Source organism: Oncorhynchus masou, chromosome 13 (assembly GCF_036934945.1).
Source record: "Oncorhynchus masou masou isolate Uvic2021 chromosome 13, UVic_Omas_1.1, whole genome shotgun sequence".
NCBI lineage: Eukaryota > Metazoa > Chordata > Actinopteri > Salmoniformes > Salmonidae > Oncorhynchus > Oncorhynchus masou.
In genome coordinates, this window is record NC_088224.1 from 65,160,064 (window position 1) to 65,177,904 (window position 17,841).

The 17,841-nt window shown below is 47.8% G+C and overlaps 1 protein-coding gene across 1 annotated transcript in view; it reads right to left on the reverse strand.

The window, feature by feature from the left end:
- Positions 1 to 7,140: 7,140 nt before the first annotated feature.
- Positions 7,141 to 17,841, reverse strand: part of dchs1b (dachsous cadherin-related 1b) — a 64,153-nt gene continuing 53,452 nt past the window's right edge. The window contains exons 26-28 of the mRNA XM_064985535.1: positions 17,085 to 17,752; positions 16,775 to 16,961; positions 7,141 to 13,892 (exon numbers count right to left, since the gene is read on the reverse strand). Coding sequence (XP_064841607.1) covers positions 11,961 to 13,892; positions 16,775 to 16,961; positions 17,085 to 17,752 — 2,787 coding nt within the window. The 3' untranslated portion in view covers positions 7,141 to 11,960. The remainder of the gene's footprint in view (positions 13,893 to 16,774; positions 16,962 to 17,084; positions 17,753 to 17,841) is intronic.

Below are 17,841 nucleotides of genomic sequence, written 5' to 3' on the forward strand. Positions count from 1 at the left end.
AACGGAACGTGAAAAAACCTATCTGGTGAACACTAACACAGAGACAGGAACAATCACCCACGAAATACAAAGTGAAACCCAGGCTACCTAAATACGGTTCCCAATCAGAGACAACGAGAATCACCTGACTCTGATTGAGAACCACCTCAGGCAGCCAAACCTATGCAACACCCCTACTCAGCCGCAATCCCAATAACTACAAAACCCCAATACGAAATACAACAACATAAACCCATGTCACACCCTGGCCTGACCAACTAATTAACTAAAACACAAAATACTAAGACCAAGGCGTGACAGAACCCCCCCTAAGGTGCGGACTCCCGGACGCACCTCAAAACCATAGGGAGGGTCCGGGTGGGCGTCTGTCCATGGTGGCGGTCCGGCTCGAGACGTGGAACCCACTCCAGAAATGTCATAGTTCCTCCCCTTCGCGTCCTGGGATAATCCACCCTCGCCGCCGACCATGGCCTAATAGTCCTCACCCAGAACCCCACTGAACTGAGGAGCAGCTCGTGACTGAGAGGCAGCTCGGGACTGAAGCAGCTCAGGACTGAGGGGCAGCTCGGGACTGAGGGGTAGCTCGGGACTGAGGGGCAGCTCGGGACTGAGGGGCAGCTTGGGACTGAGGGGCAGCTCGGGACTGAGGGGCAGCCCGGAACTGAGGGGCAGCCCAGTACTGAGAGAAAGCCCAGCACTGAGAGGAAGCCCAGTACTGAGATGAAGCTCAGGCAGGTAGTAGGCTCCGGTAGATCCTGGCTGGCTGGAGGATCTGGAAGATTCTGGTTGACTGGCAGATCTGGAAGATTCTGGTTGACTGGCAGATCTGGAAGAGACTGGTTGACTGGCAGATCTGGAAGAATCTGGTTGACTAGCGGATCTGGAAGAGTCTGGTTGACTAGCAGATCTGGAAGAGTCTGGTTGACTGGCAGATCTGGAAGAGTTTGGTTGACTGGCAGATCTGGAAGAGTCTGGCTGACTGGCAGATCCTGGCAGACTGAACTCCTTGCAGACTGGCAGCTCCATGCAGACTGGCAGCTCCATGCAGTCTGGCAGCTCCATGCAGACTGGCAGCTCTGGCTGCTTCAAGCAGATTGACAGCTCTGGCTGCTCCATGCAGACTGGCAGCTCTGGCTGCTCCATGCAAACTAACAGCTCTGGCAGCTCCTTGCAGACTGGCAGCTCCTTGCAGACTGGTAGCTCCTTGCAGACTGGCAGCTCCTTGCAGACTGGCAGCTCCTTGCAGACTGGCAGCTCCTTGCAGACTGGCAGCTCCATGCAGACTGGCAGCTCCATGCAGACTGGCAGCTCTGGCTGCTCCAAGCAGACTGGCAGCTCCATGCAGACTGGCAGCTCTGGCTGCTCCATGCAGACTGGCAGCTCTGGCTACTCCATGCAGACTGGCAGCTCTGGCTGCTCCATGCAGACTGACAGCTCTGGCTGCTCCATGCAGACTGGCAGCTCTGGCTGCTCCATGCAGACTGGCAGCTCTGGCTGCTCCATGCAGACTGGCAGCTCTGGCTGCTCCATGCAGACTGACATCTCTGGCTGCTCCATGCAGACAGACAGCTCTGGCTGCTCCTTGCAGACTGGCAGCTCTGGCTGCTCCATGCAGACTGACAGCTCTGGCTGCTCCATGCAGACTGGCAGTTCTGGCTGCTCCATGCAGACTGGCAGCTCTGGCTGCTCCATGCAGACTGGCAGCTCTGGCTGCTCCATGCAGACTGGCAGCTCTGGCTGCCCCATGCAGACTGGCAGCTCTAGCTGCGCTAAATGGGCAGGAGACTCCGGCAACGCTGTAGAGGCGGAAAGCTCTGGCAGCGCTAAACAGGCGGGAGACTCCGGCAGCGCAGGAGAGGAGGAAGGCTCCAACAGCGCTGAACAGGCGGGAGGCTCCGGCAGCGCAGTAGAGGAGGAAGCCTTCGACAGCGCTGAATAGGCGGAAGGCTCCAGCAGCGCAGGAGAGGCGAGGTGCACTGTAGGCCTGATGCGTGGTGCTGGCACTGGTGGTACTGGGCCGAGCAGTGTTGGCACAGGACGTGCAAGGCTAGGGATGTGCACAGGAGGCCTGGTGCGTGAGGCTGGCACCAACTTCACCAGCCGACTAACACGCACCTCAGGACGAGTATGGAGCGCTGATCCAGGTGCCATTAAATCCCTGACACGTTCCGTCGGGCGAATTCTATGCAAAAAGCACCAACACAGCAACTCCCTCATTTCTCTCTCCTCCAATTTCCCCATTAACTCCTTCACAGTCTCTGCTTCGCTCACCTCCAACACCGGTTCTGGTCTCCTCCTTGGCTCCTCATGATAAACAGGGAGAGTGAGCTCAGGTCTGACTTCTGACTCTGCCACACTCTCCCTGAGCCCCCCCCCCCCAAGAACTTTTTGGGGCTGACTCTCGGGCTACCATCCGCGTCACCGCGCTGCCTCCTCATACCGGCGCCTCTCAGCTCTCGTCGCCTCCAGTTCTTCTTTGGGGCGGCGATATTCTCCAGGCTGATTCCAGGGTCCTTCTCCTCCCAATTTCTCCTCCCAATTCCAGAAGTCCTGTGATCGCTGTTGCTGCCTTTGTTGCTTCTCCTGTGGCTCCTGCCCATTGACACGCTGCTCGGTCCGTGTGTAGTGGGTGATTCTGTAACGGCGTTCTTCGTTTGTTGAAAGAGAGTCTGACCGAAATGCCGCGTGGTGGTTACTCATGTTTTTAATGAAACAAATGACGATACATGAAATAACTTATAAATACAAAAAAACAACAAACTGAACGTGAAAAAACCTATACAGCCTGTCTGGTGAACACTAACACAGAGACAGGAACAATCACCCACAAAATACAAAGTGAAACCCAGGCTACCTAAATACGGTTCCCAATCAGAGACAACGAGAATCACCTGACTCTGATTGAGAACCGCCTCAGGCAGCCAAACCTATGCAACACCCCTACTCAGCCGCAATCCCAATAACTACAAAACCCCAATACGAAATACAACAACATAAACCCATGTCACACCCTGGCCTGACCAACTAATTAACTAAAACACAAAATACTACGACCAAGGCGTGACAGGGTTTGCTAGTCCCCTTGCTTGTTGACATTGTTTGATTATTTTAAGATTGACACTGGCTCCTCTTCCTCCCCAGGTAAATGTACTCTGGAGTTTGTCTCACTGTTTAAAAGTAGTTTCAATTCTTCCTGTTATTGGAAAAGGTACTAATGCCCATCTTTGTAGGCCCTGTTTAAGCTGGTGTTCCAGTGTTCCAAAGTTATACTGATGTACTTTTGTCTGTTCTTGGGGGGTAGTAATCCCTAAATATTTCAGTTTATTTTGATCCCATTTAAGTTGAACCTTAGTTTTGAAGCATTTCTCACCCTAGGGGTTTGGTACTATACTGTTTGTTTGGAAGCATTTCTCATCCTAGGGGTTTGGTACTATACTGTTTGTTTGGAAACATTTCTCATCCTAGGGGTTTGGTACTATACTGTTTGTTTGGAAACATTTCTCATCCTAGGGGTTTGGTACTATACTGTTTGTTTGGAAACATTTCTCATCCTAGGGGTTTGGTACTATACTGTTTGCCTTGTTAAGCACCTTTCATACCATGCTGGGTGTGTTAACATGTTTCAAGAACAAGAAAAATACTTTGAACCTAACGTCTATCATCAAAGCCGTGGGGCTGATCAAAAGGAATATTGGCATATTGTTCTCCAGTTTCAGCATTTCAAAAGCTTTTTTCCCAGTTGTAAACTAACAGCTTCAAACAACTCAGTGGCAATCTATAGACGTACAACATATATATATATATATATATATATATATATATATATATATATATATATATATATATATATATATATATATATATATATATAAAGAGTTACACCTCTCAGGCGGAGAGGAACGATAAGATCAGAGTAATTACAACATGAGACTCACACTGACTTGCTAATCTCTGTGTGCTTGAAAGCAAAGATAAGAAAATAAGAGACTGTGGTTTGAGTCTATTTGAACGAAACTAGGGTTTGCAGCCCAAATGGCACCTTATACCCTATTTACAGTAGTGCACTAATTTTGACCAGGACCCATTGCGCAATATATTTAGGAATAAGGTCCCATGGGTCCTTGTCAAATGTCGTGCACTTAATAGTGTGCCATTTGTGATGCATTCAAGGAATGAGGATACAGGGGTGAAAGCAATATTTCAATTCAAGTCAAGATGTCCGTCAGAAAAATGTAGGCTGCATTTGCACGTGATCGGAGCGGCCAATATGAAGTACCATCTCTAGTGACTGTGCTGTTGAAGTAAAGATGATACGTTTCATTTGGTTCTGCTCAGAGTCTCTCATTTAAACTGTGTGTGATGACTACACTCCTGACTTATGACTCATCTATAGCATCATGACGGGAGTCCAGCTGTGTGCGTGTGTGTGTGTGTGTGTGTCTGTGTGTGTGCCTGTGTGTGTGTGCCTGTGGGTGTGTTAGTGTGTGTGTGTGGGTGTGTACAACGTGCTTGCATATGTGTATGTATGTGTGTAATACAGTGCTGCAGGCCAAGGTTTGGGTTACATCTCCAGGAGTGTAGCAGAGCAGATCCCTGGAGTGTAGCCGAGCCCCAGTCCTGTTTCAGCCTTGTTTCATCATCCTGAATAAGGGAGTGTTCTCCAGCCAGCGCCTGGCTAGAGGAACGTTAGCCAGCACCAGGCCGTCTCGCAGAGTGAAGCAATGTGAAACCACAGGCCAGGCATAGAAAATTAACATCTCCTCAACTGACCTTCCATTATCTTCACGAGTATGCTTGCATTCCCAATGGCACCCTATTCCCTATTTAGTGCACTGCTTTTGACCAGCACAGGTATAGGGTGCCATTTGGGACACAGCTATGATCTAATAACATGCACTATATACATGAAGGTATGTAAACACCCCTTCAAATTAGTGCATTCAGCTATTTCAGACACACCCGTTGCTGACAAGTGTATAAAATCGAGCACACAGCCATGCAATCTCCATAGGCTAACATTGGCTGTAGAATGGCTTTACTGAAGAGCTCAGTGACACCTTCATAGGATGCCACCTTTCCAACAAGTCAGTTTGCCAAATTTATGCCCTACTAGAGCTGCCCCGGTCAAGTGCTGTTATTGTGAAGCGGAAACGTCTAGAAGCAAAAATGGCTCAACCATAAAGTGATAGGCCACACAAGCTCACAGAACAGGACCGTCACGTAGCACATAAAAATCGTCTGTCCTCGGTTGCAACTCACTAGAGTTGTGTAAAGCTCGTCGCCATTGGGCTCTGGAGCAGCGGAAATGTGTTCTCTGAAGTGATGAATCACACTTCACCATCTGGCAGTCCGATGGATGGATCTGGGTTTGGTAGATGCCAGGAGAACGTTACATGCCCCCAATGCATAGTGCCAACTTTAAAGTTTGGTGGAGGAGGAATAATGGTCTGGGGCTGTTTTTCATGGTTCGGGCTAGGCCCCTTAGTTCCAGTGAAGGGAAATCTTACGCTACAGCATACAATGACATTCTAGACGATTCTGTGCTTCCAACTTTGTGGCAACAGTTCGGGGAAGGCCAAACAATGACAATGCCCCTGTGCAAAAAGCGAGGTCCATACAGATTGGTTTGTCAGTGGATGAACTTGAGTGACTTACACAGAGCCCTGACCTCAACCCCATCGGACACCTTTGGGATGAATTGGAACGCCGACTGCGAGCCAGGCCTAATCACCCAACATCAGTGCCGACCTCACTAATGCTCTTGTGGCTAAATGGAAGCAAGTCCCCGCATCAATGTTCTAACATCTAGTGGAAAGCCTTCCCAGAAGAGTGGAGGCTGTTACAGCTGCAAAGGGGGGTCCAACTCCATATTAATGCTTATGATTTTGGAATGAGATGTTTGACGAGCAGGTGTCCACATACTTTTGGTCATGTAGTGTAGAGGGCATATTAGAGAATGGGGGACGTGTGTAAGCTACTGATCTGCAAATAGATTAGAAAACTAAGTCAAGTGAAGGAGAACATTGGCATAATGGCCATATTGATATTCTTTACTCCGTTTTCTCCCCAACTTCGTGGTATCCAAATGGTAGTTCCAGTCTTGTTTCATCGCGGCAACTCCTGTACGGTCTCAGGGGAGGCGAAGGTCGAGAGCCGTGCGTCTGCCGAAACACGGCCCAACCAAGCAGCACTGCTTCCTGACACAATGCCCACTTAACCCGAAAACCAGCCGCACCAATGTGTCGGAGGAACACCGTACACCTGGCAACCGTGTCAGCGTGCACTGCGCCTGGCCAGCCACAGGAGTCGCTAGTGCGCAATGGGACAAGGACATCCCTGCCAGCCAAACCCTTCCCTAACCCAAATGACGCTGGGCCAATTGTGTGCCGCCCCATGTGTCTCCCGGTTGCGGCAGACAGCGTATATATATGGTTTTGATGGGTTGGAGAGTGAGGGGACTGTTGTTGGAGACTACTGCACTTGACATTATATGGTGACTTCATACTCTCAGCCAGGGCCATTTCCCAGACACAGATTACAACCTAGTTCTGGACTACGAATAATTTCAATGGAGAATTGTTATTGAACAAGATTTTTAGTCCAGGACTAGGCTTAATACTGTACCTGTCCGGGAAACCGGCCCTCAAAGTTTTTCAATAGCATAATGCACAAAGTGAAAAGCATCCGATATTTTATTGGCCTCTAACACATGAGATAGAACCCCCTAGCTGGGTAGTTATATACCTACCATTGACTTTCCATATAGCTAGCCACATACATTAACCTACCAGGAGCACAAACCCTCTAACAAAGCAGGGACTGGTAGCTAGCAGTCTGAATGGAGTTCATTTCCATGTCTGGCTGCTCCTAGCAACGAGGTTAGTGTGTAACTAGACCAGAAAAAGATGGGCCCTGGTCAGATGTAGGGCACTATATAAGGGATAGGGTGCCATTTGGGAAACACATTTACATTCAGCCCTGGTCATAAACAATACATTACAGACTATGTCAATCCCATCTGGTCTTCATTCACTAGAGCTCTCAGTGATCCTCATTCTCATCTAGTAATGTAGTTGATCCTGATATTTAACAACTCCTCTTTGCTAATCAGAACAAGAGAGATAGAGACAGTACACTGTATTGTGTTCACATAAGTACTTTAATCAGGCACTTTGACAAGAAGAACAAACACCTAGCACATCAGGGCAGATATATGATATGTGGGGAACAAGTATATTATGGGCTACGTGCGGGAAGAAAGAGGATGTACAATTTTATAAATAACAAACTGATGAATGAACAAAGTAAGAGCTCAAAACAACATGATATCCAAGCTTCTTAATTTTAAACATAGAGTTGAAGTCGGAAGTCGGAAACTCAGTTTTTCACAATGCCTGATATTTAATCTTAGTAAAAATTCCCTGTCTTAGGTCATTTAGGAGCACCACTTTATTTTAAGAATGTGAAATGTCAGAATAATAGTAGAGAGATTTATTTAGTAGATTTATTTCAGCTTTTATTTCCTTCATCACATTCTCAGTGGGTCAGACGTTTACATACACTCAATTAGTATTTGGTAGCATTGCCTTTAAATTGTTTAACGTGGGTCAAACGTTTCAGATAGCCTTCCACAGGCTTCCCACAAGTTGGATGAATTTTGGCCCATTCCTCCTGACAGAGCTGGTGTAACTGTGTCAGGTTTCTAGGCCTCCTTGCTCACACACGCTTTTTCAGTTCTGCCCACAAATTTTATTTAGGATTGAGGTCAGGGACTTGTGATGGCCACTCCAATACCTTGACTTTGTTGTCCTTAAGCCATTTTGCCACAACTTTGGAAGCATGCTTGGGGTTATTGCCCATTTGGAAGACCCATTTGCGACCAAGCTTTAACTTCCTGACTGATGTCTTGAGGTATTGCTTCAATATATCCACATAATTTTCCATCCTCATGATGCCATCAATTTTGTGCAGTGCACCAGTCCCTCCTGCAGCAAAGCACCCACACAACATGATGCTGCCACCCCCGTGCTTCACGGTCGGGATGGTGTTCTTCGGCTTGCAAACATCCCCCTTTTTCCTCCAAACATAACGATGGTCATTATGACCAAACAGTTCTATTTTTCTTTCATCAGACCAGAGGACATTTCTCCAAAAAGTACAATCTTTGTCCCCATGTGCAGTTGCAAACCGTAGTCTTGCTTAGCTACCTTTCAGGTTATGTCGATACAGGACTTGTTTTACTGTGGATATAGATACCTTTGTACCTGTTTCCTCCAGCATCTTCACAAGGTCCTTTGCTGTTGTTCTGGGGCTGATTTGCACTTTTCACACCAAAGTACGTTCATCTCTAGGAGACAGAACAAGTCTCCTTCCTGAGCGGTATGACTGCTGCGTGGTTCCATGGTGTTTACACTTACTATTGTATGTACAGATGAACATGGTACCTTCAGGCGTTTGGAAATTGCTCCCAAGGATGAAGCAGACTTGTGGAGGTCTACAATTCTTTCTGAGGTCTTGGCTGATTTCTTTTGATTTCCCCATGATGTCAAGCAAAGAGGCACTGAGTTTGAAGGTAGGCCTTGAAATAGATCCACAGGTACACTTTCAATTGACTCAAATGATGCTAGTTAGCCTAATAGAAGCTTCTAAAGCCATGACATTTTCTGGCATTTTCCAAGCTGTTTAAAGGCACCGTCAACTTAGTGTATGTACACTTCTGACCCACTGGAATTGTGATACAGTGAATTTTAAGTGAAATAATCTGTCTGTAAACAATTGTTGGAAAAATGACTTGTGTCATGCACAAAGTAGATGTCCAAACCGACTTGCCAAAACGATGGTTTATTAACAAGAAATTTGTGGAGTGGTTGAAAAACGAGTTCTAATGACTCCAACCTAGGGGTATGTAAACTGCCGACTTCAACTGTAAATAGCCTTGTGTTTTAAGGGCAGTTTAACATGACTTAAACACTTTTAAAGATTTCTAAGTTGGAGTGGGGCTGAGTACTAATTAGCATCCATCACTGAGTGTTCCAAATGGCACCCTATTCCGTCCATGGAGCACTACTTTTGCAGCACACTCTATAGGGAATAAGGTGCCATTTGGAACATAGCCTCTGTGTCTCAAGGATGTAGTGTAGTTTCTCAGAGCCAATAAAGGTAACGTTTCTTCATTTAACATGTTAACAATTAAAAACGGTACAAAGACTCAAACTGTCAGCCTGGAAGAAGCTCCACCGTGATGAATGAAGGAAAATGGAGTCTCCCGATTTAGTCCATGGCAGAAGGCTAGCTAACCATAAATACAACCTTACACAGGGGTATTTAGTGCAGGCTGCCAAAACCACTGAAATTGAACGTGTTTTTCTATCAGACAACAGACAGTAAGCTACAAGCTGAAGGTCATGCAGGTCTACATGTGTTGCATCCCAAATAACTTAGTGAACTACTGTATAGGGAAGTGCACTCTTTTTACGGAGGAAAATACCCCAATAGAGCCCTGGTCAAAAGTACTATATAGGGAATAGGGTGCCATTTGGGACTCAGTTTGGTGTTACATTCTGATACCAAGAAGTGGTATCTCAACAGACACTTGTTTGTAGCTAGTTACACCTAACTCCAGGCGTAGTGAAAACTAACAATACTGGAAACTAACAATATTGATAACTTACATTACTGTAGTTCAGAGAAGGAACTAAGAGAGAACAGATAAGCTAAGAGAGAACAGATAAGCAATCTCAACAACACCGTTTTGATTAGTGTTCTTTCTAGTTTCAGTCCTGCATGTGATTTGAAGAGCAGTATTTCAGAGATTCATCTGGCTTTGTGGAACATCCCCTGCAAAGAAATTATGAAAATATCTGTTGCTAAAAGCTTCTCCTGGTCCAGGATGCTGGAGAGAATCCCATTGATACTGAGATGAGCTTAGTGAGCTACAGTCTGTCAGAGGTACACACACAACCCTTATTCAGTCTGTCAGAGGTACACACAAAACCCTTATACAGTCTGTCAGAGGTACACACACAACCCTTGTACAGCCTGTCAGAGGAACACACACAACCCTTACACAGTCTGTCAGAGGAACACACACAACCCTTACACAGTCTGTCAGAGGAACACACACAACCCTTACACAGCCTGTCAGAGGTACACACACAACCCTTATTCAGTTGGTCAGAGGAACACACACAACCATTACACAGCCTGTCAGAGGTACACACACAACCATTACACAGCCTGTCAGAGGTACACACACAACCCTTATACAGTCTGTCAGAGGTACACACACAACCCTTATTCAGTTGGTCAGAGGTACACCAAAAACCCCTACTCAAACCTCAGGGTTTTCCACAAAGAATGTATGAGGGGCGCTGCGCCAACCTGTGTCCTGGCTGTGCCAAAAAAATGTGTTTACTTTATTTATCAACTTTTAAGGAAATATTTTGTTCTATATTGCAGGATATGACAGTTGCAGGTGTTTAGCAGCAACTGCAACTGCAGTTTAGCTGCCTCTAGAATAACAACTAGACCGGTCTGCTGAATTACATTACATTGGTTTTTTTCTTAGTTCTATTCCTGCTGGTCTCTATAATCTTTCTGACCTCCCCTGTCTGTCTATGTCTGAGTAGTTCTGCCCTTGTCTGTGTCTACTGTGCCACTAGAATACCAAGTAGACCTGTAAGGCTCATCGTGATTAAGGGATTAAGGACACCTGAAAGGAAGGACCTCAACTAGACTGGAGGGAAGAAGCAAAGGAACGTGTATAGGACATGAGAACATGTGTGACTGATCCCTTCAAACAAGACTCAAAAGACTACAATTGCATCCCAGATGGTACCCTATTCCCTTTATAGTGCACTACTTTTGACCAGGTAGGGCATTATATAGGGAATAGGTGCCATTTGGGACACACATATGGCACACTGAATTATTATGAGAGGGATCCAACACGCTACCAGATTATTTTTGTTCTTCCATCAAGGCAAGCTCCTTTTTCACTCCTCTGTAATAAATATTTACAAGAAATGACAGAATATCCCCCCAATCAATCACACTAATAGAAAGAAAGAGCTTTGTTTTGTTCCAAAAACACATTAATGGTTAAGTACATGAGATACAACCAACATACAGTTCAAACATACTGTTACATAGCTACAAATATACACACATGGAAATATATTCTGAGGCTATAACAGCCCTCTGGCACAGAATTAGTGCCATTTCTAGTCAGAAACCAAAGTCAGTATAAAAATATAGACAAAAAAAGGTATCTTCTACAAAATATTGACATCATGGCTCCCCGTTAGAACGTGCAAATCCTGGGTAGTTTAGTTCTCTTGACACTGATTGGATCGAGGGAAGAGGAAGTCCTCAGGAACAGGCAACATCCATTTGGTCTCAGTTTTGATTCTAGTCCAGTTTGAGAGTCCCATTAGTTTATGATGCATCTACCACCTTTGGTGGTTTGAGAGTTACTTCATTATTTAACTACAGTGCTAACCACACTCTGTGTTCTGGCCAGAATGGAAGGTACACTGTACGATCCAGTCTATTGACACCAGATACTGTGACCATTACACAATAGGAGGGGTACCACCCTGCAACCTAAATAGAGTGTCAATTGAGACAACACTTCTGTTTTTTGAGGAACAATAACTCAGTATCAGTCTTCCAATCTCCAGTACCTCAGAGTCTATAGAGTCTATATCCTTATCTCAGTCTACAGAGTCTATATCCTCACCTGTGAGTCGATACAGTCTATATCCTCACCTGTGAGTCGATACAGTCTATATCCTCACCTGTAAGTCAATAGAGTCTATATCCTCACCTGTGAGTCGATAGAGTCTATATCCTCACCTGTGAGTCGATAGAGTCTATATCCTCACCTGTGAGTCGATAGAGTCTATATCCTCACCTGTGAGTCGATAGAGTCTATATCCTCACCTGTGAGTCGATAGAGTCTATATCCTCATCTCGGCCTCTTCAATGTGCTCCATGCTGTGTTCAGTGGTGCTGATCATGGAGGCTGAGGGGCCCTGGGTGACCCCGAAGGGTATGATGGCCGGGGAGCGGGCGGCCAGGGGGGACAGGGAGGGGGAAAAGCTGGGGGACATGGCTACTGAGGAGGGGGAGCCCTCGTGACTGATGGGGGACCTCCGTAGGGAGGACAGGTGGGGGAAGGAGGACCTCCCCACAGAGGGCTTGACAGGAGCAGGCTTGACCGGGACTGTCTTCGCCCCGGGGTGGGCTATGGAGGTGATTAGGGGCGGGGGGTCAATGCGAGGGGGTTTGGGGTCCACCTTGGCTTTGTGCTGGAGCGGTCTGCGAGGGTTAGGAGTGGCCGTCTCATCCTTTAACCTCGCTATCTCCGTGAAGACGCTTGCTAATGGCTGGAACTGTGGACACCAGTTCAGCAGGTAGTCCCAGTTATAACTACCCCTCAGCTCCTCGTCACTGGCCACTATGGCTGTGAGGGAGCCATCCACAGCGGGTTTACCATCCACTGGGAAGGCATAGTCTTTAGGGTGGGAGATGTTCAGCCCCCTCCCTACCCCCAGATAACCTCCTCCATCCTCCCTGTAGACAGGCACCTGCCCAGCCAGCAGAGTCCCACTGAGATTGGCCAGCTTCTTGGCCTTAAACCATTGGTTGGCGTCAATGTTGGGCTCACACGAGATGTCAGACAGCTGGTCAGCGTCCTGCTGGATACCAGAGTCTGGCCCGCGGGCTGAGATGTGTTCTTGCATGGATGAAGAGATGGAGGAGACACGGGGGTACTCGTTGATCATCCGGATCTCATCGTCCTCCGCCGCTTCCGCTGAGCCACGCCCGCTGGAGTGGGATGGGTCCAGGGAGCCCCCGCGGGGGTATGGCCCTCCCCCTCCACTCCCTGTTTGGTCGGAAACATACCCTGGTAAGGCCTGATGGTAGATGCGGTCGTTCCGGTCAGTGTCGGTAACTTTAGTCTCCTCTAGTTTGTGTAGCATGGTGCCGTGGCCGGGAGAGGCTGGAGGTCTGCAGCGACTCTGCTGCTCCTTCCTCTGACGTCTCAGTCTCACACAAAACAGAGACATGGCGATGAAGATGAGGATGAGGATGGCTCCCAGGGACACAGCGATCACACTGACCAGCAGCAGGTTCATGTCCGACACCAGGCCGAAAGATGTGTTTGTCACGTCAACGGTGAGGCGGGCCGTGGCCACGCGGGACCTCTCCAGAGGGCTGTGGGCCGTCAGGTCAAGGGTCATCACACGGACCTCCCTCTTGGCCCTACTCATGTGTCGAACGTGGCTGTCCATCTTCAGGGAGACCACACCAGTCGATGCATTGACCTGGAAGTAGGGCGAGGGGTCAGCTAGGGAGTATAGAACAATTCCGTCCACTCCCTCGTCCTCGTCTCTGGCTGTCACCTGACCGATGCTCTGGCCCTTCTTCGCCCCCTCAGGAACCAGGAAGGAGAACTCTAAGTCGGAGAACACAGGGTCGTACTCATCCTCCCCCATCACGTACACCTGGATGGTCACCGTGGCAGAGTAGTTCCCTGCGTCCATGGCTAGAGCTACAAAGTTGAACAAGTTGACCTTCTCAAAGTCAAAGGTGGAGCGAGTCCGGACCTCGCCTGACGTCTGGTTGACCAGGAAGGAGTCTTTCCCCTCTCCAGTCTTGTCCAACATGTAGTACCTCAGCTGTCCGAAGACTCCCGTGTCCTGGTCGATGGCGTGCAGCATGGTGACAAGGGTGTTGTGAGGCTGGTTCTCTCTGACGCTGGCGGTGAGGATGGGCAAAGGGAAGTAAGGTCTGTTGTCATTAATGTCCTTCACCTCCACAGTGACAGGAGCCAGCGCATAGTGACCCTGTCCATCTGTCGCCTGCACAATGATCACATGGGATGCCTAGTAGGAGGGTCAGACAGAGAGGGGGAGAGAGAGTGAGGGAAAGAGGGTGACAGAGAGAGATAGATGGTGAGATGGAGAGAGAGATTAATACTTTCTCGCTGAAGGGAAATTAATTGTCAGCAGCAGAATATACAAACAGTCTATGTTACGATGACGCCAAAGAGGATGGCTGATGGCTGTTTTACATGCCCGTAACCAATTGTGCTATTTTGTTCGTTATTTTTGTGTTGTTTGTAACTTGTTTTTTTTTAACTTATTTTGTACATAATGTTGCTGCTACCATCTCTTATGCCCGAAAATAACTTCTTGACATCAGAACTGAGATTACTCACCACGGATTGGAAGAAGCTTTTTCCTTTAATGAGTCTGACGAGAAAGATTGATCTCCCGGGAGCAGGCCCGGATCCCCGTCATTTGCGTGAAGCCTTTTGAGAATCCGTAGACGAGCGAGTAAACTCCCACTGCCATCAATTCTAATTGCTAACATGCAATCATTGGAAAATAAAATGTATGATCTACAATTACGATTATCCCACCAACGGGACATTAAGAACTGTAATATCTTATGTTTCACCGAGTCGCGGCTAAACAAAGACATGGATAATATAGAGCTGGAGGGATATTCAATGCACCGGCAAAATATGGGGTGGAGGTGTGTGTCTTTTTGTCAGTAACAGCTGGTGCAGGATGTCTAATATTAAAGAAGTCTCTGAATCCTACTACACCGGCTCTGACGCTTGTCGGATGTAGCGGGACTTGAAAACTATTACGGACTACAAAGGGAAACCCAGACGCGAGCCTACCAGGTGAGCTAAATGCCCTTTATGCTCACTTCGAGGCAAGCAACACTGAAGCATGCACGAGAGCACCAGCTGTTCTGGATGACTGTGTGATAAAGCTCTCGGTAGCCGATGTGAGCAAGACCTTTAAACATGTCAACATTCACAAAGCTGAGGGGCCAGATGGATTACCAGGATGTGTACTCAAATAATGTGTGGACCAACTGGCAAGTGTCTATAATACCTACATGTTTCAAGCCGACCATCATCCCTGTGTACAAGGACGCGAAGGTAACCTGCCTAAACAATTACCGCCCCGTAGCACTCACGTCGGTAGCCATGAAATGCTTTGAAAGGCTGGTCATGGCTCACATTAAAAGCATCCTCCTGGACACCCTAGACTCACTCCAATACGCATACCGCTCCAACAGATCCACAGATGACACAATCTCAATCGCACTCCACACTGCCCTTTCCCACCTGGACAAAAGGAACACCTATGTGAGAATGCTGTTCATTGACTACAGCTCAGCTTTCAACACCATATTGTCCACAAAGCTCATCACTAAGCTAAGAACCCTGGGACTAAACACGTCCCTCTGCAACTGGATCCTGGACTTCCTGACGGGCCGCCCCCAGGTAGTAAGGGTAGGCAACAACATGTCTGCCACGCTGATCCTCAACACTGGGGCCCCTCAGGGGTTTGTACTTAGTTCCCTCCTGTACTTCCTGTTCACCCACGACTGCGTGGCCAAACATGACTCCAACACCATCATTAAGTTTGCTGATGACACAACAGTGGTAGGCCTGATCACCGACAACGATGAGACAGCTTATAGGGAGGAGGTCAGAGACCTGGCAGTGTGGTGCCAGGACAACAACCTTTCCCTCAATGTGAGCAAGACAAAGGAGCTGATCGTGGACTACAGGACAGGGTGGGCAAAACAGGCCCCCATTAATATCAACGAGGCTGTAGTGGAGCGGGTCGAGAGTTTCAACTTCCTTGGTGTCCACATCACCAACAAACTATCATGGTCCAAACATGCCAAGGCAGTCGTGAAGAGGGCATGACAACTTGTTTTTCCCCTCAGCAGACTGAAAAGATTTGGCATGGGTCCCCAGATCCTCAAAAAATTCTACAGCTGCACCATCGAGAGCATCCTGACCGGTTGCATCACCGTCTGGCATGGCAACTGCGCGGCATCTGACCTTAAGGTGCTACAGAGGGTAGTGCGTATGACCCAGTATATCACTGGGGCCAAGCTTCCTGCTAACAAGGACCTATATACTAGGCGATGTTAGAGGAAAGCCCATAAAATTGTCAGAGACTCCAGTCACCCAAGTCATAGACTGTTCTCTCTGCTACCACACGGCAAGCGATACTGGAGCACCAAGTCTAGGACCAAAAGGATCCTTAACAGCTTTTACCCCCAAGCCATAAAACTGCTGAACAATTAATCAAATTGCCACCAAACTATTAGATTGAACCCCCCTCCCCCTCCATTTGTTTTGTACACTGCCTCTACTCACTGTTTATTATCTCTGCATAGTCACTTCACCCCTACCTACATTTGGGCGGCAGGTAGCCTAGTGGTTCGAGTGTTGGGCCAGTAACCAAGAGGTTGCTCGATCGAATCCCCAAGCTGACAAGGTGAAAATCTGTCATTCTGTCCCTGAACAAGGCAGTTAACCCACTGTTCCTAGGCTGTAATTGTGAATAAGAATTTGTTCTTAACTGACTTGCCTAGTAAAATTAAGGTAAGAAAAAAAAAAAAATTGTGTTACTTTTTAATTATTTTTTACTTTAGTTTATTTGGTAAATATTTTCTTAACTCTTCTTGAACTTACTGTTGGTTAAGGGCTTGTAAGTAAGCATTTCAAGGTAAGGTCTACTACACTTGTTGTATTCGGCGCATGTGACAAATAAAGTTTGATTTGATAACTATTGACCAAGTCTTTGTCTATTTCTGTATCAAACTATTCCCTATGTAGTACACTTCTTTTGACCAGGGCCCATAGGGCTCTTTAAAAAGTTGTGCACTATATAGGAAATAGGGTGCCATTTGGGGGCACATGACAAGCCAGGAAGTGCCTTGGTACCTGTCTCTCGTTATCCAGTGGTCTCTGCAGCTTCAGGGCTCCGGTCCAGCGGTCTACCTGGAACATGCCCGTCTCATCCCCAGAGCTGATCAGGTACTGCACCTTCCCTACGGCCGGGGAGTCTGGGTCTGTTGCAGACAGGCTGAGGACCTCAGTCCCTGTGGCTGCTCCTTCACTCACCACCACACTGCAGGGTTCAAGGGGTTATTATTAGTCACTTTTACAAAAAACATGACTTTTGGTTTCCCAGTGCAAACACATGTAATAGAGTAATTAAGGACATTTACCAAACAACAAAGTACCAAATTACCTGTACTCTGCCCTGCTGAACGCCGGAGGGTTGTCATTAGTATCCGTCACACTGATCAGCGCAGAGACAGCCGAGCTCCTCTGGGGCACGCCGCGGTCTGACACGACCACGGTCAGGTTGTAACTGGACACCGCCTCAAAGTCCAGCCCCTCACCGGTCAATACCAGGCTGCCTACTGTCTGGAAGCCCCGTCCTTCTAGGAAGCGTACACTGCTCTCAATCTGGAAGGCATTGCCTGCGTTTCCGCTAGCTATAGTGAAGTCGAAGCCGCAGTTGTCGCGTGACGTGTCGCCGTCGGCCGCCTCCAGGGTCAGGATGGTGGCGCCCGGGAGGCCGTCCTCCGACACCGTGGCTCTGTACTCTGATTGGTGGAAGACGGGCGCGTTGTCGTTGACGTCAGTCACCTGGACCTGTACAGTAGCGGTGGAGGAGAGGGCTGGTGTTCCCATGTCTCTGGACTCTATTACCACCAGGATAGAAGGGTTCTCAGAGTCTAACTCTGCCTGCTGGGTGATGAACAGGGTACCATTGCTGGGGTCAATGTAGAAGATGTCCCGGGTTGATGACATCACTCTGTACATGACACGGCCGTTCTCTCCAGAGTCGCGGTCCGTGGCTGTCACAGTGACAACTGCACTGCCAGCTGGGGTGTGCTCTGCCAGAATCACCTGGGAAACACATCAGGGACGTATTCAGAATAGTTGAGGCATGTTGGACAGGCATGCTAATGGTTAATGGTACCAGGAATCTGAGTTAG